The sequence below is a fragment of the Punctularia strigosozonata genome (assembly GCF_000264995.1).
Source record: "Punctularia strigosozonata HHB-11173 SS5 unplaced genomic scaffold PUNSTscaffold_2, whole genome shotgun sequence".
Lineage (NCBI taxonomy): Eukaryota > Fungi > Basidiomycota > Agaricomycetes > Corticiales > Punctulariaceae > Punctularia > Punctularia strigosozonata.
In genome coordinates this window covers 1,849,768-1,874,128 of record NW_006767434.1, presented here as the reverse complement: position 1 = coordinate 1,874,128, position 24,361 = coordinate 1,849,768, and the positions used below count along the sequence as shown (strand labels likewise).

General features: G+C 53.6%; 10 protein-coding genes across 10 annotated transcripts; 7 read left to right on the top strand and 3 right to left on the bottom strand.

Annotated features, from left to right (window-relative positions):
• Window positions 1-61: 61 nt before the first annotated feature.
• On the bottom strand, window positions 62-935 carry PUNSTDRAFT_130962 (uncharacterized protein; the record flags this gene model as incomplete). The annotated part of the gene is made up of 4 exons (XM_007380219.1): window positions 62-272; window positions 333-484; window positions 538-687; window positions 753-935. 4 exons carry the CDS (start codon window positions 933-935, stop codon window positions 62-64), a joined length of 696 nt encoding a protein of 231 aa, XP_007380281.1.
• Window positions 936-1,119: 184 nt separating this feature from the next.
• Window positions 1,120-1,851, top strand: PUNSTDRAFT_111109 (uncharacterized protein; the record flags this gene model as incomplete). The annotated part of the gene is made up of 4 exons (XM_007380218.1): window positions 1,120-1,181; window positions 1,235-1,362; window positions 1,423-1,550; window positions 1,600-1,851. 4 exons carry the CDS (start codon window positions 1,120-1,122, stop codon window positions 1,849-1,851), a joined length of 570 nt encoding a protein of 189 aa, XP_007380280.1.
• A 560-nt stretch (window positions 1,852-2,411) lies between these two features.
• On the top strand, window positions 2,412-3,841 carry PUNSTDRAFT_130960 (acid protease; the record flags this gene model as incomplete). Its single annotated transcript, XM_007380217.1, has 6 exons — window positions 2,412-2,486; window positions 2,789-2,960; window positions 3,015-3,049; window positions 3,105-3,262; window positions 3,318-3,672; window positions 3,722-3,841. The coding sequence occupies 6 exons, from the start codon at window positions 2,412-2,414 to the stop codon at window positions 3,839-3,841; spliced, it is 915 nt and encodes a 304-aa protein (XP_007380279.1).
• A 995-nt stretch (window positions 3,842-4,836) lies between these two features.
• PUNSTDRAFT_130959 (uncharacterized protein) lies at window positions 4,837-8,168 on the bottom strand (the record flags this gene model as incomplete). The annotated part of the gene is made up of 7 exons (XM_007380216.1): window positions 4,837-6,016; window positions 6,066-6,430; window positions 6,487-6,649; window positions 6,704-7,038; window positions 7,090-7,299; window positions 7,356-7,865; window positions 7,992-8,168. The coding sequence occupies 7 exons, from the start codon at window positions 8,166-8,168 to the stop codon at window positions 4,837-4,839; spliced, it is 2,940 nt and encodes a 979-aa protein (XP_007380278.1).
• A 1,462-nt stretch (window positions 8,169-9,630) lies between these two features.
• PUNSTDRAFT_130958 (uncharacterized protein) lies at window positions 9,631-10,708 on the bottom strand (the record flags this gene model as incomplete). The annotated part of the gene is made up of 6 exons (XM_007380215.1): window positions 9,631-9,729; window positions 9,786-9,962; window positions 10,023-10,329; window positions 10,379-10,470; window positions 10,528-10,538; window positions 10,591-10,708. 6 exons carry the CDS (start codon window positions 10,706-10,708, stop codon window positions 9,631-9,633), a joined length of 804 nt encoding a protein of 267 aa, XP_007380277.1.
• A 934-nt stretch (window positions 10,709-11,642) lies between these two features.
• PUNSTDRAFT_49969 (peptidase S28) lies at window positions 11,643-14,366 on the top strand. The gene is made up of 13 exons (XM_007380214.1): window positions 11,643-12,154; window positions 12,217-12,282; window positions 12,339-12,496; window positions 12,551-12,629; window positions 12,685-12,902; window positions 12,967-13,179; window positions 13,232-13,273; window positions 13,326-13,414; window positions 13,470-13,482; window positions 13,532-13,612; window positions 13,664-13,868; window positions 13,930-14,005; window positions 14,059-14,366. The coding sequence occupies exons 1-13, from the start codon at window positions 11,728-11,730 to the stop codon at window positions 14,117-14,119; spliced, it is 1,728 nt and encodes a 575-aa protein (XP_007380276.1). The 5' UTR covers window positions 11,643-11,727; the 3' UTR covers window positions 14,120-14,366.
• Window positions 14,367-14,676: 310 nt separating this feature from the next.
• On the top strand, window positions 14,677-16,554 carry PUNSTDRAFT_141332 (uncharacterized protein; the record flags this gene model as incomplete). The annotated part of the gene is made up of 2 exons (XM_007380213.1): window positions 14,677-15,670; window positions 15,721-16,554. 2 exons carry the CDS (start codon window positions 14,677-14,679, stop codon window positions 16,488-16,490), a joined length of 1,764 nt encoding a protein of 587 aa, XP_007380275.1. The 3' UTR covers window positions 16,491-16,554.
• A 170-nt stretch (window positions 16,555-16,724) lies between these two features.
• Window positions 16,725-17,926, top strand: PUNSTDRAFT_111105 (Abi-domain-containing protein; the record flags this gene model as incomplete). Its single annotated transcript, XM_007380212.1, has 5 exons — window positions 16,725-17,243; window positions 17,299-17,410; window positions 17,474-17,554; window positions 17,605-17,766; window positions 17,823-17,926. The coding sequence occupies 5 exons, from the start codon at window positions 16,725-16,727 to the stop codon at window positions 17,924-17,926; spliced, it is 978 nt and encodes a 325-aa protein (XP_007380274.1).
• A 392-nt stretch (window positions 17,927-18,318) lies between these two features.
• On the top strand, window positions 18,319-20,411 carry PUNSTDRAFT_118426 (uncharacterized protein). The gene is made up of 5 exons (XM_007380211.1): window positions 18,319-18,414; window positions 18,479-18,684; window positions 18,735-18,794; window positions 18,866-18,987; window positions 19,039-20,411. The coding sequence occupies exons 1-5, from the start codon at window positions 18,337-18,339 to the stop codon at window positions 20,313-20,315; spliced, it is 1,743 nt and encodes a 580-aa protein (XP_007380273.1). The 5' UTR covers window positions 18,319-18,336; the 3' UTR covers window positions 20,316-20,411.
• Window positions 20,412-20,584: 173 nt separating this feature from the next.
• PUNSTDRAFT_82032 (uncharacterized protein) lies at window positions 20,585-24,330 on the top strand (the record flags this gene model as incomplete). The annotated part of the gene is made up of 7 exons (XM_007380210.1): window positions 20,585-22,596; window positions 22,648-22,818; window positions 22,868-23,504; window positions 23,554-23,701; window positions 23,755-23,871; window positions 23,930-24,043; window positions 24,091-24,330. Coding segments are annotated over 7 exons (3,341 nt in total), but the record flags the coding sequence as incomplete, so codon positions are not given.
• Between the last annotated feature and the right edge of the window lie 31 nt (window positions 24,331-24,361).

Here is a 24,361-nt window from a genome sequence, read left to right as displayed (position 1 = left end):
GAGGACGGAGGGCCGTACGATCTGCATGGGGCAGGTGGACAGCCACTGCTCAAGAACCCAATCAAACGTCGAGGGTTTCGAAGAACTTTTTTAGGCCTGGCGCATCCAGGCCGCCGCCGTCTGGATCGACGGCTTCGATACAACGCGACACAGCGATGGTCTGCTTCACGTCCTTTGCGTTGATCCATACTCTGCCGTTCACGCCTGTGGCAACCTCCAACGGGAAGCGCTGTCCCAGAAATGGCAGAAGGAAATGTGACGGATCCAGTAACCTATACTGAACTGCGTCAGCCTTGACAGCTCGCGGATCCAATATACGATTGATGACCCACAATCGTGCCATCTTCAAGCTGCATTTGACCAGGAATCCGCCCTTTAGCTCACCGAAACCTTCCGCTTTACGCGTCTGTGCATCAAAACATTCCAGCTCGGGCTCCATGTCCTTATGCGCCAGTGACACGCGAGCATATACAAGGGATCCGACCTTGTCACGATTTTTCGTGAGGCATCTAGATTCCAACAGTACTGCGGACATACCTTAAGATTCGGCCTGTTACGTTTTGTAGCACCCTCAAACGCAAGGCCATCCAACGTCGCCATATGCGCGGATCCGATGTCGACGCGCCAGTTTTCGCCGCTTCGCGCGATCACCACACCTACAACCGATTCCTGAGGTGCTGGAACATACTATATTTTGAGGCCATTTCATCATTATGATGCTGTTCGTCGGCTACTAGTAGTATAGGACGTACCCGTCGCGAGTTGCTGTCGATCCACCATTTCGCGCCATTCGACGAATGATTCAGAGCACCAGCACGGGTAGACATAATGTATTCCGAGCCGTCCGCGCTCGTTTGCTGCAGTAACCCAGGCCCCAGTTTGAGGTTTACATGTTGAGCAGGGACGTGCTCGCCGGGCAATACAGTGGCGGTCATGGTCAGGACTGAAAGGCGATGTCAGATGTCAGGAGTTCCGGGTGTGTGACCCCAGCTCTATGACCCTGCCAGATCCAAGCTTGCTTACTGCTAACTGCTTGCGCCCGTCCCAGATCGCGTTGTTCAGGTGTACCCTTGAATACAACGCCGAGCGGGGCTGTGCCTTCTCGTGTCAACTGCGAATATGACTTCTAAGCAACCTCAGACGCCGCTGCTCAACGACTTCCCAGAACTCTCCACTTTATCGTGCGTGCGCAGCGCTGCCTTCAGTGCACCTAGCCACCGACACGCCGCCCTAGACGAGAAGATCTAGAGGACATGATGTCCGATCAGACGTACTTCCAAGCTATATTCCACTCGCTCGAGCAAGTAAAGTCCTTATATCAAGCGCAAGCAGAATTGGGGATGGCGAATGAGACGATCGCCAGTATGTCAGTTTCCAGTATTATAACCTTATCCCATTGAGAGTATTCTCGTTTAATTACAGGAAACAATTTGGCGCAGCAGGACGATCTGTACCGAATCCGTGCAGAAACTCAGGCTGCATTTGACGAAGCGAAAGCCTTGGAGTCCCGATGGAAGGAACTCGAGAAAGAGCAGAAGGAACTATATCAGGTTCGATGAACGCGTTATCTCATTGCACCATGCTCATGCACGCCTACAGCGATTTACGCCTCAATTTCTGCTGATGCGATTGCGGCATGCTACAACCGAACAGGATGATATTTCGGAGGCACGCGCGTCCACATTGATTGGTTCGTCTTCGGACGGACCCGCGGACTCGTCTACGCTGAGTGGGCGCGACATCGACGACTTCGTCAAGGATTTTAAAGAGCTTCGGAAGGTCTACCACAAACGCGTGATATGGGGCGACAGATGGTCCGCAGGGGACGTTGCTTGGCCAGAGGACGAATGATTTGTTGCTACAACTGCACCTCTTGTTATGTATTTTTATGCGTGAGCACCTGTTCCTTCGATCGAGCGTACTTCTGAGATGACATTATTGCGATCTCGATAAAAGACACGTGCGTTGAGGGCAAATATGTATGAGGTTGCTGCACAACATAAGTGCGCTAAGGAGGCGAAATACCGTGCATGGACACCATTCAGCAATTTGCTCATTCTCTATGAGCATTGCAGCGGTTTATGGTAAATATTCCCGTTATCCATCCAACATGGGACATTTTTCACGCAGGGCGGTACCGACCTCCGTACGGCTATGTTTAATGCGATCGAAGATGTCACTCTTTATCACTGCTTTGTGAGTCAGCTCTTTTGTACCAATCTCTGGAACCGTGGGTGACAAGTGCCTCATCCTAGCCGGTGTAACGGAGCGCGGGCGCGTATTGCCCCCCTGCTTCCCAACCATAAGATGTGTTCAACGCAACTGAGTATTGTACTCAGCTCGTCGCGTACCTTAACTTGACGTTCATTGATGCAGGCTCTCTCCACCATATATATGTTGGGTCTTTCAATATGGACGCGATCATGCGCCCTTACTGCATCCACTTCATTACCCCGTCAACTGCACTGAACCATCCCAAGATTCTGGTACCAACGAAATCTTCAATGCCGACAGTTGTCGGGGATTGCATGGGATGCTGTAAAGATCCGAGTCGGTGTCTGCATTAGCACTCCTGCGCTATAGGAGCAACGAGTTCTCTCGGGCAGTATAAAGCCTAACTTGCGGTGGGCCACCTGGCATTCCCTCTTACGCCATTCGACACGATATGGTCCGTTCTTCACTGTTCTTCTTTATCGCCTTTTTTATATTTTATGGGTCAACCGACATCTCTGCGTCCCCTATTACTCTTCCACTGCACCAAACAAGAGCCACTCATGGTGTAGAACAGGTCCAATCGCTACAGCGCGCTGGTGCTCGCGCTCTCAACAAGCTATGCGCTGCCAAAGCAGTTTCGAAGCGCGAACAAGATTCTTCGACGCACGTTGTGACCGACGTCGTCCTTGAGCCACCGATCGTCTCGCATCAGGTCGGACCTCAAGGATCAACGCAGGTAATGGACTGTTAGTACCAATATTCGTGCTTCTTATTATGTGCTACTCATACGAGCATTCCAGTTTGGACCAACGAAGATCTTCTTTACATCATAAACGTAAGCCGATGCATTTACGCGGAGTATAATGGCATTTATAAAAGTGTCATCTCAGGTGCAAGTCGGGACACCGCCTCGAACGTTCATGGTCCAGGCGGACACTGGAAGCGCGGACTTTTGGCTCGCTACCCCCGGAAGTGTCGGGGTTCCAGCCACCTTCGACCCTTCTACTTCCTCGACATATCACGACTTAGGAAGGTCCATTAATCTTACGTGCGTGTGTGCCCGGGTACTCGTTCCCTTTCTCTCAGGTGTACGTTACGAACAGATATGGTGACGGCAGTCAAATCAGCCCTGAGGTCCGTACAGACGTCGTGACGGTTGCAGGCTTCACTCTGGAAAACGTGGTTGTGGAACCTGGGCTTATTTCTCCTAAAAACGCTCATGGCCTAGGGTTCGAAGGCATCTCAGGCCTGATGGGCTTTGCCTGGAGCTCGCTTGCAAGATCAGGGCTCCCGGGTTTCGTGGAACAGCTGGCCAATACAACAGCGCTCGAAGAGAATATCTTTAGCTGCTATTTTGCCAGAGGACTCGACGCTCTCGACTATCAGACAGTCGTGGGCAATACGAATGGCACGGTGAACGTCGGGTCTCTCACAATCGGCGGCGTGGACAATACGACAGTAAGATGAAACGTGACGCCAACCAAAGCTGCTCACATACGTGCTTCAGTTCAGCGGCGATATCACCTATTATCCGATTGTGGCGGAGAACATCTGGTCGGTTCATGCCGAAGGGCTATCTGTTGATAGCAACTCCTGCAGGGCTCTTCAAATTTCGAAGCTGTGGTAATGCAAATAATTCATCTCCAGTTCATGAATATGCTTGTATTCTTTTTCATTCTAGATGGACACTGGCTCAACCGTCGTGACGTTACCGAATGCAACATACCAAACCCTCCTTGCCGAGTTAGGTGGAACTGCGGGTGCAGGGAGCATAGTAGCTATCGATTGTTCCTCGAAACTACCTGCTATTGGGCTACGCGTCAACGGAACGGATTATAATCTTTCTATCGAGGACTTGTCGTGGTGGCGGTTCCGATCAACTCCACCGACATCGCGCAGTCTTTCGGGGTCAAGCAGGGCAGCCTAGCATTTACGGCTGGATATGACACCCCCTTTGGCATTGTCAGTTTTTGGTACATATGACTGATTACTTCCTGGAGTAGTTCGGAGACACAGTTCTGAAGTCTTGGACCTCGGTTTATGACATTGGAAATAAACAAATCGGTCTGGCGCCTGCCTCGCGCTTCTCTTCCTTGTCGGATCTCATCAGCTTCAAGCTGCAGTGCGAGGGCGAATCCAATAACTCAACAGCCGTTACCTCAATCACCGTTGGCAGCCCGGCCCCAAGCGTCAGTACATCCAGCGCGAAATCGTCCGCTGCCAAACGCGCAGTGACAGCGCAAGTCTCTGTCCTCGTTGCGCTCACGGCCTTACTGGCAGGTTCTGGACTGTCATGACCCTCTTAAGCCGGTTTCCCGTCATTGTAGAGCTTGTACCGAGTCAATCTCCAGCTTGATGCATCGCTGACGACAATGTAATCATGTTGCAACCTCATATTGAGTGGGCTGGCCAAATCGGCGCTAATGTGGGCCATTTTGTATGCGGCATCTTTGAGCGGCCATACGCGTACAGGAGATGCCCAAGGTACTGGAGGGTTCAGCAGGTATATGATGTACTAAAATGCATAATACAGTTAGGCAAGGCGGTACGGAGGAAACGATAAACAAGACCGAAGAGGGGTGGATAAAGACGCGTCAAATACGAAAACGAACTACACAGCCGTCAGTAGCCTGTCCCCTGTACACCTTGCGCGACCATGTGTTGTTGGGGCAAGGGAGAGGCGAGTTGATGCTGCATCGAGGGTGATAGAGCGAGAGGTGCCTGAGAAGGCGGTCGCGGTGGAGATGATGACTGAGGAGACGAGTACGAGGCGATCACTGGCACAGGCGACGCGTTCTGCATGTGGGGAGACATAGACGCATGGCTATTGCCTGGTGACGCACGACCTTGACCGGCAGCCATTACATGCGCCATCGTAGGAGTACTTCGCAACCCTCCAGCGGGAGCATGCGATATGACCCCATTCGCTACGGCGTGGGAGAGGGTTGGACTTCGAGAAGGCAGACCGTTGGTCCCGTTCAACTCCCCACTCGGTTGGCGATGATTGCCAGCAAGCCATTGCATCTGTTGCATTTGACGCGACTGCGGAAGTTTCAGGTTCAATGGACCATGCGTCACAGAAGCGTTGCTAGTCGCAGTAGCAATACCCTGTGCCGGAAATCCTGACCGCATAGCGAGGTCCTGACTGACTGGCATCGCAAAAGCAGATTTAAGCCCCTGTACTTGTTGAGGGCTCAAACCAGATGGGCCATTTGTTTGAGGGATATAGGCATTCCCGTTGTTCGTTGTGATGGGATAGCCATTGGCGACTGGCATATTGAACCCGTTGACGTTGGCTACCCCGAGATGCTGACTGGTGGACTTCGGTCGAACCGGAGAAGCTGAGCGAGACGCAGGGTTACTGCCGTTAACAGATAGCTCTTCAACATCAAGCATGGCAGAGGGTTTAGCCGGCGATCCTGCTGTCCTCGGATTGATCTCTGCCGCAATGACGCCATTCGACGCAGGAGGCGACGTTGCTACGTTGCCAAGAGAATTGGTAGCAGCAGGAGGTCGCATGCCGCCATTTGAAGATATGCGGGTATGCGCGAGAGCGGCGGGTGGTAGCCTCTTCATGGGATTCTGCGCTTGTATTGTAGCAACATGCGAGGATAGAGATGCGGGTAGTGTCGGAGGAGGTCTCTGAATCACACCGCCGCGCATGATGGGGGGTTGGGGACCCAACTTGAACGGCGTAGCAGCGTGCTGACGACCGTCTGGCAATGTGATGGGGATGGTCGCATCTGTCGACAAAGTGTTGTGGTCTTGATCGTAGAGAAGGGTCATAGAGTAGAGGAGATGCCTAAGGGAGCTATCAGTTCAAGCGCCTCCTTGTGTGTTACCCGACTTACGAATGCTGATAGTCGTCCACGAGAGTGCGGTCTTGCTCGTCCGGCCCTTCGGATCCAATGCCAGGATAATCGTCGCCATCGTTCATCCATCGTTCACGCATTCGCCATGTGCGTTCCTCTTCGTCGGCGTTATCTCTGTCGACATCTCGCTGTGGCTGACTAAGAAAGCTGGCACCTGGCCTGAGGGATGGTCGCAAATGCAAGCGCCGGTCGATGTGCTGTCGGCCACCCCGTCCCATGCGCGCACGAAGAGCGATGTGACGACGAGTCGAAGGTGGCTGATTAGAGGCGGGGTCGTATTCAGGAACAGGGAACCACTTGAAAGCGCGCTGTGATACGGTGACTGGTACTCTCTGATACGGATTCTGCGCGGACGCCAGTGAGCTTGAACCCAAGTGAAGTGGGAGCATGCAGAGCTCACGTCGATTCCATCTTCCCAAGAAGAGTCCCTCTCCTTCTGTCGCGCCAATGCAGATTCGATGAAGTTCATAATCTGACCATACCGTTCCTTCGGTCTCATCTGGATCTCGTGCGGAGTTGCAGGCGAACCAGAGTCCGCAGCTTGAGCGCGGAATCGAATACGTCTGCAGACGTCTGTCAGCACGAAGGAACGAAGTACAAGGACTATCGTAGCGTACGCCGTGTCAGTTTGCTTAGGCCGCTTAGGAGGCCGTTCCTTGTCCACGAGGAGTTCGTCATCGTCCTTGGTGCCGAGTGTGGGGAACTTTCGCTTCAGGTCAACGAACGCAGCACGCATGTCCCATAGAGCTTGACCATGCCGAGCCAGGTCTCTCTTCTGGTTCTCCCGAACTAGGATATGGTTGGCCAGGTCGAAAGCACTGCCCATTTCTTCTTGGAGGCGGAACAGCTTATCGGAAAACGATATCTGCTGAGCACGAGTCTTGCGGGTTTGTTTGACTTCGCGGCGTCGGAAGCAGATGTAGGACTCGTTTTTGACGTCTTGCTCGTCGAACTGAATGGCCGATCAACATACTGACCACCAAAAAAGGACCGATGAGCTTACATTGAGCACGGGAATGATCCTCCGGCCTTCGCGTTCAAGCCGTCGCTCTCGCCAATGCGGGTATACCGCTGTAGCAATACTCAGAAGCCGCGGGTGACGTGGAGCCCATGTAGGCACAGTGAAAGACGCGAACATAGCAGGTCGCAATTCGGTGGAGAATGTCTCCTGATACTCCGTGAACGCAGGGAATGCCATGCCAGTTTGTAGACTCTGCAAACACAGTGAGTCGTGTTGCTCATGATTAATATATAGTAGAAGATACTGACATGGTGGAGAAACTCGGTCTTCTCGTGCGTTACTTTCTCGAAGACACCCATAACCAACTCAAACTCGTCCTCGGTTATAGGGACCGGCTGCGGTACATCGGGTTCCTTGCCTTTCGCCTTCGCGCTCCGCTGAGACGAACCAGATCGCGTCGTGGTGCCGGAAGCGAGGGCACCCTGAACACTGGTCCCTTCCCCGCGAGCTTCCTCATTATTCTTGTCGAGCCACTCCTTGTCCCGTTCATCCATGAAGTACGTGAAATCGTCAACCAGGGCACTGTCGATACCCTCCTCGACAGTCTCTGAAGTGCGCACATAGCTGGATGGATCTGTCCAACGTCCAGGAGGGTAGAGTTCTTCGTAGTTATCAGCGACCCCTGTAGAATCGGGAACTGGGATGTAGGCCTCCTTGACAGGCGCCTCGGCCTTGTCCGTAGCACTTCTGATCGTATGTCCTCCAAAGGCCTGGTGACGCTTAGACGCCGCCGACAAGACAGCCTGCAGGTGGTGTTCCTATGGTTGCTTAGTCAGCATTCCGCGGAACGAGTTCACACGATTCCCAGCCAATCAGAGCTCGCCACACCCCTGCCACTCAACAAGGGACGACACATCCAGCAAACGGGCAGAAAATGGGCTCACATTGGCGTCCTCAGCGTCCACACCAGCTGTAGACACAACCCGGGCCTTCTCTTCATCCTCCTCGAGCACGAGCGGATCGGCATCGATGCTGCCTTCGAGGATTCGCAACCGGGTCTTATTGGTGATGCGATTGCGGTTGCGGAGAGTAGAGGCTCCTGTGTTATGATTGCGGGGCATGACATGGAGTGCAGCAGAGGCTCGCCGTTCGAAAATGGGAGGGGGAAATTGGCGGGGCGCGTCGTGGGCGGCGGCGGCGGCGGGCCTAGTCGGGGTGGTAATGCGTCGGGTAATTGGACCGAAAAACTCCGGCCCGAGAAATAACTACCCTGTGACTTTCCGGCGGCTACCGGAGGTCACGCCCGATCAGGCAAGCCGCGGTGGCCTTCCGTGGCTCGCCTGCGCCCTGTGCTACTAAACTACGAATCGTACACTACGGTAGTCTGTTGGGTAGAAAACACGATGTGCACCACGAAAGACTGAGGCAGGCTAGAAGTTCATAGCGCAAAGAGGAGTTAGAGCCATAAACCATCGTTTGATGTGCAAACCACGGACCTGCGACTTGCAGCACCTTCTGCATGAGCGGGAGTCAATGTCAAAACTGTATGGAGCAGCTTCGCGGGATCCGGTCATGCATGACGATCTCTGAGCACAGTACCAAGCGCTGTCAACGACCATCTAGTGACCAGGTCCTGATCAGAAGGTCAAACGGATACTCACCCACGCGGACAGCATCATCAATCCATTCCATCCGTCACCCAGGATGGGCTTTGATCGCTGTTCCCAGACAGGACCTCGTACGTACTCCGTTGCATGAACGAGCCACGTCGGCGGCAGGCTCTACAATCTCGTACCGGGTGGATGTAACGCACAGGCAACATACACAGTCAGCGCTGGACAGCATATCCGACTGAGTGGAGAGATGAGGACGACAATAATGACAGGGTGAAAGGAGACTCACAGCAATCGTGAGCTGCCTCGCTGAGTTGGTCCATCCCTCAATGGGATAGATACAATAGGGTTAGCATGAAAGATAATATATGCAAGTGAGACGGCTGGTAGAGGTAGTGGTTTTTCAGACCTGGATCTGATGAACGTCGCGGGACGGAAAACGCAAGGAGCAGGACAAGATCATTGCAGCACATTGTCACGCACTGTCACGTCGACTGCATCACATGACCGGTGCCTCCTTTCAGTGTCCATCTTGCGTTACACTGCAGTGTAACAGAGAATGCTGCACTCGCCGCTATATTGTAAATCCAAACACATCGAGGACCAATCGACATCAACACCATTGGTACGTTGAACTTAGAGTCGTCTACTTTCTGTTCGACTATCTGTAATGTAATGACCGGCATCATCAGATTGAGCCGGCGTCCTTTCGTCAACGTGATCGCTTCGATTTCTAGACGATATTGGATCCATTTGGTCAGACGACCGGGCGTCTCAATACTAAGGGTAGAATCGTTGTAATGACATCATATTAACCGGGGGATGAATAACAGACATCGCAGGCGGTGAACTGTGATTCGTATGTAACCGGTGCTTCCTGTATCAGCAATCAACCTTATCAAAGGATATAACCCTTGAACCTAAGGGGGAAATAGAAGGGACTAGTCATGCCCGTACACAAGACAGAAGTTCAAGGCGCAGGGCGTGATGGCCCCGGATCCGATAATTTGCGCCTTTTGCGCTCCGTTTGTCGGACCTTGACGTTGGGATGCCCGTGAATGGCAATCAGCTGTACAACCCAAAACATGAGCGCGCTGTCCAGGCAAGCAGCGTTACTCAACACACCTTCGTTAGTTCTGTGGAGACTTTCAACCCCGGAAATCCCTTCGAACCGTATATTCTGAAGACGCCTCCGAAACATTCCGCTAACACAGGTATCGAACCCTTGCCTTCGGCGGCCGCCAGAATGTCGAAGATTCGATACCGAAGGCAGAAAAATCCTTCAGTCTTGACAGAGAGGTCCTGCATCACGGAATGGTCTTCGTCATTAGTGTATACGCAGTAATTGCGTTGAATACGAACAGGAAAGGGGAATAATGTACGATTCTTCCCGCCGTAGTCGAGCCGGATTGCCTCGACAAAGCGACCACCGGCGAGGTCCCCGCTACACATTGAGCTTTCACGCAACGGATGTTCTCCTACGTAGGCCAGTATATCCGGGTGCGTAGCTTTCTGTGCGTAAGAGGCCGGTGTTACAGTGGTGGGGTGATTAACAGCGTGCGAGGATGAGGATGAGGATGAGGCAGTCGACGGCCCGCCTCGTTCATGCCAGTTTGTCGGTACGGGAAACAAATCTACGTTGCAGACGAAGCCTTCGATCCTGATTTTGCTACTGGAAGTCAGCTTACGCAACGAGACGGCACTGCAGAATGACGCACTCCGGGCTCTCAATCTCGGTTTCGGTCGTCACGCCTGCGCCGCCTGCATGGACCCGGAAAAAGCTAGCTGAGGCCACCGGTGGAGGATCGAGCTAAATGTCCAGGGGGACGGTCATGACCACGGTAGACAGCCATAAAAGGGTGCAAACCGGACGTCTGTCTAATTATCTCGTCCATTAGATCGCGTCTCGCGAAATCACTGAGCATTTTACCCTTGATTCCAGCCTTGCGACCTAATTCCGCCCTTTGTATCTCCTGCAGCTCGGTTCGAATGGTCAAGCCAGCAAAACCACCGGCCAAAAAATGTATCGGCTGGCCTATGCGAGACATGAGGAAAGTGGCGCGATAGCTGCCACAATGATCCGATTGCTGGCCTTTAGGGCCGAGAGATTCAATACAGAGCCATAGCCCGGGAGTTAGGCGGAATCCTGCAGGCCGCGAAGCGAGCACAATTGGAGAGCTGCATGGCAGCTCGTGGCTTCGAACCTACCCGTGTTATCACAAACAGGACCTGAGTAGAGACACCTGTCTGAGCTGTAGACGCTCCGGGAGGTCAGCGACCGACGACATGACACACGGTCACCAGCCCGAAATAAGATACCACGATACGGCTCGCTCAGCGTTCAGCCGCGACTTTTTTCCATCATCGCCTCATGATTATACACCGAGATTGTCCATGGTGTCGGAAAGGCAGCTTAGCAAACGGTTTTGGTGGAAGTTCAGGAGGGTTCCGAGCGAGTGGAATATCGATAGTCGACGGCGTTCGCAGCTGTCGAGTTGGATCCGCATCTTTGCCGAAGATTCACTGCGGAAACCTGATCAATGGAGCATAGGGTCACAACGCACCAAGTATGTGCCGCACAATGTGGACGGGGTAGCAGACCGCCCGCTGGGATTCGTCCGAGCGAAACTGCGTCGCGAGAATGGAGGTCCGACCGTCATTATTCTTCACGTCCCAAGGAAACTCAATGAACATTTTCTAGGCAGGAGTGATCGCCTGGCATGCGCAAAGGGCAACGTTGATAATTGACGACGCTCAACTATCGCAGCATGCAGCTTGGAGATTAACTCCAGTTCGGAGCATTCTGTGAACCCTGGCGCGGTGTATGTAAACATTGTTACGGACGCTGTGAGGAGGAGAGGCTAGAGCGCATCCTTGAACGATCGACCGGGCTCAAACCGGGCCATACCAGAACCGATATTCAGCAAAGTGGCGCAGACCACATATCGAAGCGCCCATGAGAAAGACGGTCCCTCGCCGACGGCTCCGATCGCGACCACATGCTACGCAGGCTGGAAATGCTCCCAGTGATATGCACGGCCTTCGACCTCCTCGTCCAATGACCAGGATGCTCCTGAACGCATTCCATCCTATGCTCGGCCTCAAGTTGGCCCTGTGTTCGCTCGTGGCGACGGCCGCCGCCGGCGGACTTCGCCCGGTAGACACGCAGTCGATCAACCTCCAGAGGCTGCAGGCGCTTTCTCAGCAAGGAGCGACCCAGTTTGGTGTTCCTGCGCATGCTCAAACGCCTTTCGACGCTTCAGGGGATACCGTTGTTCCCGATTATGACTTGGATCCAAGTTCCGCGCTGCCTTCGTTCGAGGCCTACTGGTTCGAGCAACCTCTGGATCACTTCGCGAGGGAGGACACGCAGACCTGGCGCCAACGCTATTGGATCAACACGCGCCACTACAAGCCCAACAGCAGTGCTCCAGTGATAGTCCTCGACGGAGGCGAGACGAGTGGGGCAAACCGTTTGCCATTCCTCGATACAGGTGCGAAGCGACTCACATGGGTCTCGTCACACCATGCATGGGTTCATTTCTTGTCCTGCCAGGTATCGTCGAGATTCTTGCGAAGGCGACCGGCGGAGTGGGAGTGGTACTCGAACACCGTTACTATGGTCAGAAAATCCTGCTTGATCAATACTGGACACCGTTTCATTCCGGAACATCTTAGGCCGTTCCATTCCCGTAGATAACCTATCCACGGATGCTCTACGCTTCCTGGACAACGCTCAGAGTGCTGCTGACTCTGCCCGTTTCATGTCACATGTCAAGTTTGAAGGCATCGAGGAAGACTTGACCGCTCCACATGCCCCGTGGATCTATTACGGGGTATGCCCAACATTAATGCAGATTCTAAGGAAGTAATTGACGCCATTCGTTCAGGGATCATATGCCGGTGCTCGTGCTGCCCACATGAAGGTTCTATACCCAGAGCTTGTCTTTGGTGCCATCGCATCCAGTGGTATGCACCTTTAACGAGAATAGCTCCTGATTTGCTCAATTCATTCAATTGATAGGCGTTACCCATGCTGCACTCACCATCTGGGAATACATGGACATCATTCGGGTTGCGATGGACCCGACTTGCTCAAGCAACCTGCAATCCGCGATTGCTTCCATTGATAACATACTCACACACCCAGGCCCTACCGGGCGCATACTACGCCGAGCCCTGAAATCGCTTTTTGGCTTAGGAGAGTTGGAACACGACGAAGACTTTGCTAGTATCCTTTCGGTTCGTACTCATGGCAGATTCCTTTCACCACCGCAATCTAATCAGCGGGTCCTCGGTTTCGTAGCAACCACTGGGTTCGTGGCAAGCAAAGAACTGGGATCCGGAAGTCGGGAGCACTGTCTTTGACGAGTTCTGCGCGGCTCTCAACAAGCCATTCTGGCCGCTGCCTTCAGAGCATGAAATGCTGCCGTACGATGACAACAAGAGGTCCATCGAGGTCACTGGAGCGTTGACCGTCGATTATACTATCGTCAACTACGCTAATTATATTAAAAAGGTAACCAGCTTTGCTGCAGAGGTAGGTTTTCGGCTGAAGCCTTGCTCTCTAGCATGTTGTGAGTCGTTGCCCCAAGGACATGACGGTAGAGGAGGTGCGCCAGGGAAATGCGGCACTGTTTGTTGTTGCTGATCGCACAATCTTAGTGCTTCGGCACTTCCGACGATACAAAGTATCAAGATACGTCCCTGGATCAGAACTGGCGCAAATGGCTCTTCCAGGTGTGCACCGAATGGTGGGTACCTTGAAAAATGAGACGAAGACGTTATCCTGACGTATACCTTCTACAGGGGTTATTTCTTCGTAAGTGTATCGTCCAATAAGAGTACTACATGCCTTCACACTTCGATAGACTGCGCCGCCGGATCCTGACTACCCGAGGATCGTATCAAAACTCCATACTTTGGAGTACCAGTCCAAGATCTGTCGTCAGGTTAGTAATCCGGTGCACCAGGGAGTACTGAGTAATTGAGCCAGGTCATAGGCGTTCCCTCCCGGAAAACACTTCATCGTGCCGCCGTTGCCTAACATAACGGCTGTCAACGATCTTGGTTCATTCGATATCGCGGCTGATAAGCTGGCTATCATTGATGGCGAGGTTGACCCGTGGAGACCTGCCACCCCACATAGCCGCTACGCCGCCGAGAGGGAAGACACAATTGAGCGCCCTTTCAAGCTGATACCTGGCGGTGCGTCCTGGCTGTAATCTCCGAACATGCCGCGAACTGTGTACTGAAACCGCATCTCAAGGCGTCCATCATTACGATGAATTCGGCCTTCGCAACATTGAAGAAGAACCGGCTGAAATCCTCAAGATACATCGCGAGTAAGCTTGCTCATCGACGATACACAATGATCATGAATAACTGATTGTTTCAGGATGATTCGGTTCGTGACTGCATGGCTTAATGACTGGGAGCCGCAGAGAACGACAGCATAACATAGCATGGCCGATGTGGGGAGGGGGTCTAAAAAGCAAGCCCGTGCGGGTTGCACCAAAGCAGTAACGAGGAACCGAGAAATCTGGAAACATTATTACTGTGTCGATTGAAGATGAAGGTTTTGTAAGGTAGCTGCCATGCAAATCCTGACCGATATCACGTGGCTGCCAAAATGGCTTCAAATTTCATCTGCTCTTGCAGTTTTACTCTTTCGTCGGAGTCGTAACCTATGATAATATACCTACCTACCTACCTACCTACTAATGAACTGTATCTAGACAATATAGGTCGCGCATTGGTGATCGTGCTTGATCTGCAGGAGGAGAAGGGCCTTCAAGCAGTCGATCATATCATGTAACATCGGTCAAGATTTGCATGACAGCTACCTTAGTAGGGGAGATGGGCCGTACTGGATTCGGAGGCTGAATGCGGCTGGTCATAATTACTGCGGCACAGCATGTGCATGTGCAATAATCGACCATGATGTCGCTCATAGTTGGGCCTCCCCGCCCACATTCTCTCCTCGGCGTTGCAGCCAGCCGTACCACACGAAAGGATGTGGTCAACGCTGAAGCGACTGAGTCAAGCGGCGTTGTTGACTGTCGGAACCTTTTCGCCTTCGTCGCCACCGTTAGCCATTAACCTGACCATCACACCCCTCTTCAATACGACTTCCGGAGATGCGATTGCTTTATCAACTATACTCAGCCTTAACTCGCTGTCTTTGCGCGCTGGTGATACCCTCGTGACACTGCCGCTCAAGTTTGGTAACGTACCCGCGAACGATTACTCGGGTGACCATTCGCTCCGAGCGGCCGACGAGGAGGGGTCAATCGGGCTCCGTAGTCAGGACCATGAAGACGTCAACAAGCGTGACTGGCTAGTGTCGCGAGATGTTCGCGGTACTGTTCAACTCAGCTTCACTGCAATGCCTCGTGCAGTCACGCCTACTACCCGTCCCGGCCCCAGAGTAGACCTGCGTACAGACCAAGGAGGCCTCATCGGAAGCCCCGTGTCATTCCTTCCCCTTCCTCCTGACCAAGACCAACTATGCGACATTACATTCACTTGGAACATGGATAGTGCTCCCCCGGGCACATCCGCTGCATGGACCTGGGGAGATGGCGCCACCGTATACAGGCGTGGGACGCTGCTTGACGTACTCGGCACATACCTCGCTGTTGGCCCGTTCCATAGTTATACAAATGCTGCGTCGAACTTCGGGATGTATTGGTTTGGAGAACCACATATATTCAACGCAACGCAGATGGCGCCCCTTCTCGAACGAGTGTACGAACGGATGGGATCATTCTTTGATGACCCCGGCGAAGCATTCCGCATATTCGTGCGCAAAAGTGTATCACCGTCCTTCGGCGGATCGGCCCAACAGTGGAGTTTCATTCTCGAGTATTACGATGGTACCGTCATCGAAGACGAGGCTTTTCTCTTCGATCTCATAGTCCACGCGATGGCACACAACTGGCCCATCATGGAACAGAAGGAGGTTGAAAGCGGCACAGAAGATCCGGACAGTGCTTGGTATGTGGAAGGTAAGGAACTGATGACTTAAAGTGTCCGCATCGCTGATGGCCTCTGCTAGGGATGGCGACCTACTACGCCGCCACGCTTCCGTACGACTTTGGCTTGTACAATGAGTCGCAGTTTACCACAGCTCTGAACAACATTCTCTCCCAATATTACACTTCTCCTGCGCGTCACTTTCCCGAGGCAGAGGCAGCCCGTTTGGCTTGGCAGAACACGCATGCCCAGCGTTTGCCTTACTATCGCGGCGCTACCTATCTCTTCTACCTTCGAGCCCAAATCACTCGAGCGACTCGAGGGAAACAGTCCATCGACGATAGTGTGCGCGGACTCATACGTCTTCGGAGGACTCCTGGGACTCCCTTCGGAATCGAGCAGTGGCAAGAGATACTTGAGGCGCAGATCGGGCCGGTGGCGCACACCTCCTTCGCCGCGATGAAATCAGGTAAATGGCTGATTAGGCTGCCTCAAGACACCTTTGGACCATGCTTCTCCGTCGACCGCGCGGACCAGTACGATTTCGATCTAGGTTTCGACCTGGATGTTTTGGGCAACAAGACATTCGTCGTAAAACGGCTTCAGCCTGGTTCTCGGGCGGAATTAGCTGGACTTCGTAACGACGACAGGATCACATGGTACAACGGGTTGGCAGCGAGCATGGAATCATATCGATCACTGCTGAAGATGCGCGTCCTTACTCCGGGCAAAGATGAGGAAAGTTATATAGAATATTGGCCTAGAAGTTGGCAGAAAACCGAGGCATGGGAAGTAAGATGGATCGGAGACGCTCAGGGTGATAGCACCTGTGGCATCAGTGATTTCTCATGACAAATGTCGTTGAATGTTGGCTTCTTGAGTTAGTAATATATAAAGATGGAGTTGAGTCCAAAGCCAGCAGTCTCAGGCTCTCAGCGTCCAAACGCGCGAGTGTAAAAATAGCTTTGTGGCGATGAGCGCCGGGCAACGCGCGCGCAGGACGCACTTGGCCCTTGGGTCTGTTCTTGACCATCGACCGGGACCATCACACGACGGTTCGAGACACAGCTGTTCGTTCGCAAATCGATGGGGTGGACCCTGTTCACATATCCCGAACCACCACTCTCTCTTGCAGTGGCACATGCTTGCGCCTTCTTCGTGACAGCCAGTTACGTCGGTATCTTATACGCCTCAAAAGGAGCTCGTTTGAGTAACAAACATGATCGCACGGACGCGACCCCGCTGCGGGGGACACGGGACGATCCAGCAATAATCCGAGCACGACTTGTGGCGGTCTCCTTCAGCACCTTCACCTCGCTGTTCGGTTTTGTAATCCTGCTCCAATGTGTTGAGGACAGATCCCGCACGGATAGTGCTGACTGGGAGTTGTGGATGACCACTTTCCGATCGGCGATCTTGCGCTTGGGGCTCCAACTGGATCTATCCAGCCGGTGGTTGGCGTATTTAGTCACCCCAATGCTCTTCGCTGGCTCGCTGTACGCGCAATATCTATTCCTGAAATTACCCGGGCAGAGCCGATGGACTGTGCGGGGGTCCTTACTGCCGTTGTTCAACACGTGGACGGGTTTGCGGAACTTCGTATTCGTGAGCATGTCTAAGCTTCTCGTTCTGTGAGAACCTGTTTGAATGGTGCAACAAGGGTCCTATCACCGAAGAACTGGTGTTTCGTTCGTGTATCCTTGCGGCATATCACCTCGCGGGTGCTTCGAAGCGCTTCATGATCTTCGTTACCCCGCTTTGGTTCGGCTTAGGTGAGGCCTCAGGCATGAAATACCCTCAACACCAATGAGCTGACTCCCTGCGATCCACGAAAGCCCACGTACATCATGCTCTTGAAACGTACCAGCGACTTGGTCAAACACCTCAGGCTCTGAAGACAGCGCTGGTTTCCAGTCGTGGGTACTTCTACTTGCACTCTCGCGCTCGTTGTTGAGTCGCCTCGCAGTTTTCCAGTTCGGCTACACAACACTCTTTGGATTTCATGCTGGGTATCTATTTCTCCGCACATCATCCATTTGGCCGCCTATCGTGGCCCATGTGTTCTGCAACATCATGGGACTTCCGCAGATAAGTTGGGAAATGAAGTGCTTTCCGACGAAAAGACATTGTGAGCGGCACTGTTCGGCGATCTTTCTTGGGTATCTCTGATCAGCAGCTGCACAGCGATCATGGTCATGTATATTCTAGGAGTGGTGGGATATATCTATTCGATGTCAGCATGGACACGCGTTCCAGGTAGCTTGTACTGGAATGACAACGGATATTAGCAGCAATGGGAGTGAAGGTGTCTGAGTTTGGCTCTGAATCCATTTGGCTGGCACCGAGATCGCGATGCAGGCAAACGACCAATAGGTTGCTATATGTGATACTAGCAACTATTAGAGGAGTAGAAGTGCAATCATCCGGTACCGGTATGAACGACGCCTAAAATGCTATCGCGCTGCCAAGGACACGTGAGTAAACGTGAGTTGCGCGAGGCCTTGCGTCGACCAACCGTCCGAGGCAATATTCTCCTTCCTGAACACCCTCCGTTTTTTTCGTCTGTCACGCTTGGGGGCTTGTGCGCCCGTACATCGCGCTCATCGGAGCCCCGAGCCTGGTGCACCTGCATGAGCATCGCTACACGTTGATCCTAGTCAAGCTGTTGGCTCACTAACGTGATTCTCTCCGGAATGAAATGGGCTTCTTCTCGTCGCGCAGAGACGACCTTCAGGACGAGAGCATAAACGGCGCACGCGTCATACGCTCAAGATTCGTGCGTACTCTCTCTCCAGAAGCGCGGCTTGTCCCGGGGCTAAACTTGGACCTGGGGGTGGCAGTATGGTAGGAATAAGGTCAAGGAGAAGGAGCGCGTGCGAGCGCCCACACCGCCCGCTGTTACCCCTCCCATAGCACCCCGCCCCCCTCCGTCGAGCTTCAACGCGCGCGCAGCGAGAAACCCTCAACATCCAAGCCCAGGTTCTTCGAGACCAGGTTCAGAGTATGAATCTAACGAGCAGCATAGGATGTCCGCGGACCCCATAACGTCAGTTCTATGTTCGGCAATCAAGCTGGCGTTGATGAACAACTCCACAGTCTAACGCTTGCTCAACGTCTGAGCGAATTGGCTACCGCGAATGCCGAGGGTCTCTTAGAGTGAGTATATGCGCTGCCGTTCTCGGCTGCTTGTAGATGACTGAGCGACAGGACCATCCTATGATTCACAGTGACGACGAATACCGTCTTCTGCGACAGAACCTCTTCGAGAGGTTTGCGTCGGGTTCTGCAGCCCCAACTGAAGAACCTGTCGTGCGTTTAGGCCCAACCAGTTCACCATCGAATGGCCGATGTATGTCCTGTGCCCATATCGTACTACAGCCCGTTGATGCTTCATGCGCAGACTCTATATCCTCTTCTCGTCCTCATCCACCTTCATCCATGAAGACACCACGTGCACCTTCGATACAGTCAAGGACGTCCGCTAGTGGCAGCATCACGAGCGGCGTTTCTGGACTTCTTAGGAGAGCGACTGGCCGCCGAGCAGCGTCGTCTCAGGAGCACAGTCACACTGATCAGAGTAGCGTATTCTCTGGCGCTTCGCGAGCGTCGAGCCTCCTCCGTCGAACACTTCCGAGGGCGTTGAGCAAGAAGAGCAGCGAGATCTCTCTCGCATCGGATGGCTCCCCGTATGGTACCCAGAATAACAGTTCTCGGCGGACAAGTCGTGCCGAAACGGTCATATCTTCCGAAGGCAATGCAGCAGCCCGAGCACAAAGTAGTTCCCGAAGAGGCATTTTGCGCACGTCGACTAGAGGTCCTTCCTCGATGTATCGGGTCTCGACGGCAGACCCTCACGATGACCCCGCGGAATTGACCACATATGCCGACGACGAGCGACTGAAGACGGCAAAGGACATCCGTGCGGAACTCGAGTTGGTGGAAGCTGAAGGTCGGAGACTCTTAGACGCATTCAACGGCTTGGAACTCAGCACTCTGACGAAGAAGCAACATCCGCCGCTTTCTGCGAAACTATCGTCCGGGGCCAGTTATCGGGATCCATTAGGGTCGACGCACACGCTGGTGCCAGGGCGCAGTCGAAGCCCCGCGTCCGGTCGCAGGTCACCTCGTGGTTTGGGCTTCAACATGGACCAAGATGCGGTATCCACCCATTCGGGAAAGTCTGGACGAACGGATGTGTCGTCGAGGTCTCGACTTTTGCCTTCGAGACCGCGCGTGGTAACGCCATCCAGTGGTTCACCACTGGTGTCACAACCAATCACCCTTTCAAGGAAGACATCCCTTTCGTCCATGTCGTCACGGGGGAAGCAGGCGCTCTCAAAGCTGGACGTCCCAACCTCAGCCCTTGGCCGACTAGCGATGGCCAGCTCTTCCACCGTCAACCTGGGTAGAAGCAGTGGCCATCTCCCGCTGGCCACGGTTATGGAAGGCGACGGTACTCCCGACCGGCGTACCCGACGTGCCGCCGTCCGTCCTTTACCTTCAATTCCAGTTCCAGGCACTAGAGAAGACCCGGACGAGTACGCTGCTCTGGAAGCAGAGATGTCAGACATCCGAAAGCGTCGCGCGGAGGTCACTGCAAGATATGAAACACGATTAGAGTTCTTGAGGGCGAAGCTGAAAAGCGCGGAGATGCACGAGAAGCTTTTGAGGAAATAGCCAGTCTTTACCACTTTCATGATTTCTTATGATTATTGTTAGATCTGCTGAGACGAGGATTACAGTAGTTCATGGCTTCATGGCTTTTGATACCCCACACTTTATAGTATATATCTCTGCACTCTGACTCGGAATGAGATCCCGCGCGACTCAGGGTGAGACTGCCGGCGGCATCCCGACGTACTGCGTGACGCGCGTCAGTCCGTCACTCTCCGTTCAGCCACCTCTGGCTTCCGAGCCCGGCGGTTGCTCTCTGTCGACACCGTCAACGATGTCGGGGCTTTCACCCACCGAGCGCCAGTTCGAAGACGCTGGACAGCCCGCCACGTCGTCGAGCGCGATCAACCCTCGCGCCAACCTCCAGCGGAGCGTATCGAGGAGCTCAACCTGGTCCATGCAGGATAACACTCCTCAGCACCATAACTACGGCACCTCGTACTTCCCACCGCAGGCATCCCGCACGCACTCGCCGACGCCCCGCCGTGTCGGCCAACCATCGTTTCCTAGGAGCGCATCGCATAGTTCCACTCGACGCGGATTGCCCAGGAGCGCCAGCGTCACGAAGCTGCGTCACGACGAGAGTGGTTTGCTCAGCGAGGCGGAGGAGGACGACGAAGCCGACCGTGCAGGCTCTTCAAGGCGACGCGTGTCTGTCGAAGATGAGCGCACAGGCGATGCTGACGACGAAGATGATAGTGCCGAGCGCGAAGAGGACCCGATCACGCTGAGGGACCGGCAGTCGCTTATCAACGTCGAGCATCCGTTCGGTTTGCCCATTTGGAAGCCTGCGTTGTACAAGAAGAGTCGATCGGTTACTCGTAACGCGGATCAAGCAGTACACTCCATTCCGACCGGCCAAGCGAGTCGCCTACTACCCGGGAATGTGATGTGGGCGGTACTGTTCGGATGGTGGTTGGCGATGGTATGCATCGTTGTGTCGGCAGTGCTTTATGTCGTCCCCAAGGGTGGCAGAAGCTACTCCAACCTCGTCTTCGGCTTGGGTTGGTACATCGTTTGGCCGTTTGGCAAGTACGTTGCGGGCGACGTCAAGGATCGGGTTCAGGATGAAGAGGGCAACCCGCGGAGTCCGGATGGCGACGAGGAAGGCAACACCAGTGGTGCTGAATCACAGGGCACCGAAGTACCTGGTTCGGCCAACGACAGCAATACGCCCTCGAAATACTCCACCATCAGACCACGCCACGCCTTGGCTCATCAGCAATCCGTGTCTTGGAATCCTTTGCCTATTCCAGACGAACAGACTTCCCTCTTACGCGGAAGTCTGCAGATTCCCGTTGGCCAAGCCAAGTGGTACGGCACCATTCATACGTCCCCTGCTTCGTCGGAGGCCGTCGGAGTCAGCAGCACGGATGAATGGTTGGGCACTTTGTGCTTCTGGTTCGCGCTCATTTGCATCATCGCTCCCTTGCTCTTGTTCGTATGCCTCGTCTGCTGGGGAGCCGTTATTACTGTTCCGATGGCTAAGCTTAACTGGGCGCTCATCGAGCATTTGTTCCGGCATCCCACGTCAATCCGTTTCTACGGAGCACCTCCTGCTGTAGTCGTCCCCACTCCGCCGGAGGACACCATCCAGGAGGAGGATGAAGGGGATAGTACGTCGACCCCGGTTCAGCAACCGCAATTCTCCCTCCGTCATCGCCGTCTTTCCGCCGGACAAGAAGTGCCATCCGGAGAGTCGACGTCGACGGTGCTGTTGTGCATCTACGAGGCCGTCGGTTGGCAATACTACAAATACACGATTGGTGGCGTCAACATCATGTTTGTGAACTTGATGCCACTGGTGTTTTTTACAATCTTTGACGGATTGGTTTTGTTACCACTTGCGGAGCGAAAAGAAGAGCGCGGAGAGCATGTTCCAGCCATCCTTGCGTTTTTGGCCTCCCAAGCTCTCGTGTTCCTGCTCAGCTTGCTGAGTGTCATCCCGCTGTCATACTTTATAGGAATGGCAGTCGCATCTATATCCGCCCAGTCTTCCATCGGCATGGGCGCGGTCATCAACGCAACATTCGGTTCGATCATCGAAATTATTCTCTATGGCATCGCTCTCAAAGACCACAAGGGACGCTTGGTAGAGGGATCTATCATCGGTAGCTTGCTTGCAGGCGTGTTGCTCATGCCAGGTGCCAGTATGTGCAGCAGCGCTGTGCGACGAAAGGAGCAAAGGTTCAACGCCAAGAGCGCCGGGGTTACCAGTACCTTGCTGATCACAGCAATAATTGGAGCCTTGGCGCCTACAATGTTCTATCAAACTTACGGAAACGTGAGCGAGGCGTATGCTCCAACGAACGCCATCCTTCTGATTTTGACTTAGTTCCAGCTGGTTTGCGAGGGATGCCCGGATGATCTCACAGGCCTTTCTGCCTTGAGCAAACCATGGCAATGCGACCACTGCTACTATGAGCACCCGGAACCCATCAACGATCCCTTCTATCGTGACACAGTCAAAAGCTTCACGTATTTCTGTGCCATTGTGCTCCTTCTTGTGAGTTCCCCGCCATTGTCACCCAGGTCTTAGCTGATCCCCACTTCAGTCGTATCTGATTGGCCTGTGGTTCTCCCTTCGAACACATGCTTCACAAATCTGGCAGAACCCCCAGCAATTGTTGCATCCCTTGGACATCCCGTCTAATCGCCTCTCGTTGTACCATAAGCTCCTCCCGCCACGACCTGCAGGAGGCTCCTTGCGGCGGAAGCCCAGCAATCTCAGCGCCAACGGCATCTCGCGTAGCGAAACTCCCGTACCGCGAAACCATGATGGTCTGCAGCCTGCGGATGCTATGGCGGCAAATCCACACTCGTCAACCGTTCCTCCCACAACGCCTGGCGCACAGAGGAGAGTCTCGTATGCGGTCCCACCAGCCACACAGCCAGCTGTGGGTTATACGCCCCTGCTCGAGAGCGTCAATCATGCCATCAAGGATACGGCAATGCAGCCTATGGAACTCCCGCCGCATATGACCACGGACGACTTCACGCGGGCTATTGCAGTTGCCACTGTCAGTGCCCTGAGGGATCAGCACCACACGCTACCCGGCGCAAGGGCCCGTGTGTCCGGGGCGGAAGCAGAGGAAGCAGGTGGACATGGAGGGCACGATGCGCCTTCGTGGAGTCGTGCAACAAGCGCTAGCGTGCTACTTGCATGCACAGCGCTCTATGCGATTATCGCGGGTATGTTTTCATGTTCGCTTCCCTCCCACCCGACTGACGATACGCGCAGAAATCCTTGTTGACGTAGTTGATGTTGTGCTGGAAGGATCTGGTATTGATGAAAAGTTCCTTGGTGTCACTCTCTTCGCTCTCGTCCCTAACACGACCGAATTCATGAATGCGATGGCATTCGCACTCAACGGCAACATAGCCCTGAGGTGGGTCTTCATTTCCAACCACACTATGTTTGCTTCTAAAAATGCGATCAAAGTATGGAAATCGGTTCTGCATATGCTCTGCAAGTTTGCCTTCTACAGATACCAGCCATGCTTGCCTTCTCCGCTATATTCGTACCGGACAAGATGGGTAGTGTCGCCGATACCTTCCCGTGAGTTTTCTCATGGTCAATATCTCGATGTTATACTCATAGCACGTTCGTCTTGCAGCCTACTATTCCCTCGCTGGGATGTGATCGTCATCGTACTGGCGGTCTTCTTGATGACCTACACTTACATCGAAGCGAGGAGCAACTACCACCGCGGAAGTATGCTCATATTAAGGTGGGCATACGTATGCTTGGGCAGAATTCTGGCTAACATTTTCGTAGTTATTTGGTGCTTGTTGTCGGATTCTTTTTTGCTCCATACCGTCCAGATGAGCTAGACAATGGGCTACGTTCGTTCGGGCAACCCTCTGCAAACGTAGTCCAGCAGACGAAGCTCATTTTCGCTTGGTTGTTCGCTGGCTGAGGCTCGATGCCGCGCGGACTTCCTGTCGACCACGTTTCAATGTTTATGCGATGGACAACTCTCCCGCTTTTGCGACGCACTCATTGTAAATATACCGGATCCTGGTGCGGAATGAGAAGAGACCTTATC

Bases quoted from the DNA above. Each gene is read 5' to 3' on its own strand.
- PUNSTDRAFT_49969 (XM_007380214.1), top strand. From the start codon at position 11,728: ATGCTCCTGAACGCATTCCATCCTATGCTCGGCCTCAAGTTGGCCCTG. The intron at 12,283-12,338 runs GTCAGAAAATCC...GGAACATCTTAG, and splicing joins ACTCGAACACCGTTACTATG to GCCGTTCCATTCCCGTAGAT. The intron at 12,630-12,684 runs GTATGCACCTTT...TTCAATTGATAG, and splicing joins TGGTGCCATCGCATCCAGTG to GCGTTACCCATGCTGCACTC.
- PUNSTDRAFT_118426 (XM_007380211.1), top strand. From the start codon at position 18,337: ATGGGCTTCTTCTCGTCGCGCAGAGACGACCTTCAGGACGAGAGCATA. The intron at 18,685-18,734 runs GTCAGTTCTATG...ACAACTCCACAG, and splicing joins ATGTCCGCGGACCCCATAAC to TCTAACGCTTGCTCAACGTC. The intron at 18,988-19,038 runs GTATGTCCTGTG...CTTCATGCGCAG, and splicing joins TTCACCATCGAATGGCCGAT to ACTCTATATCCTCTTCTCGT.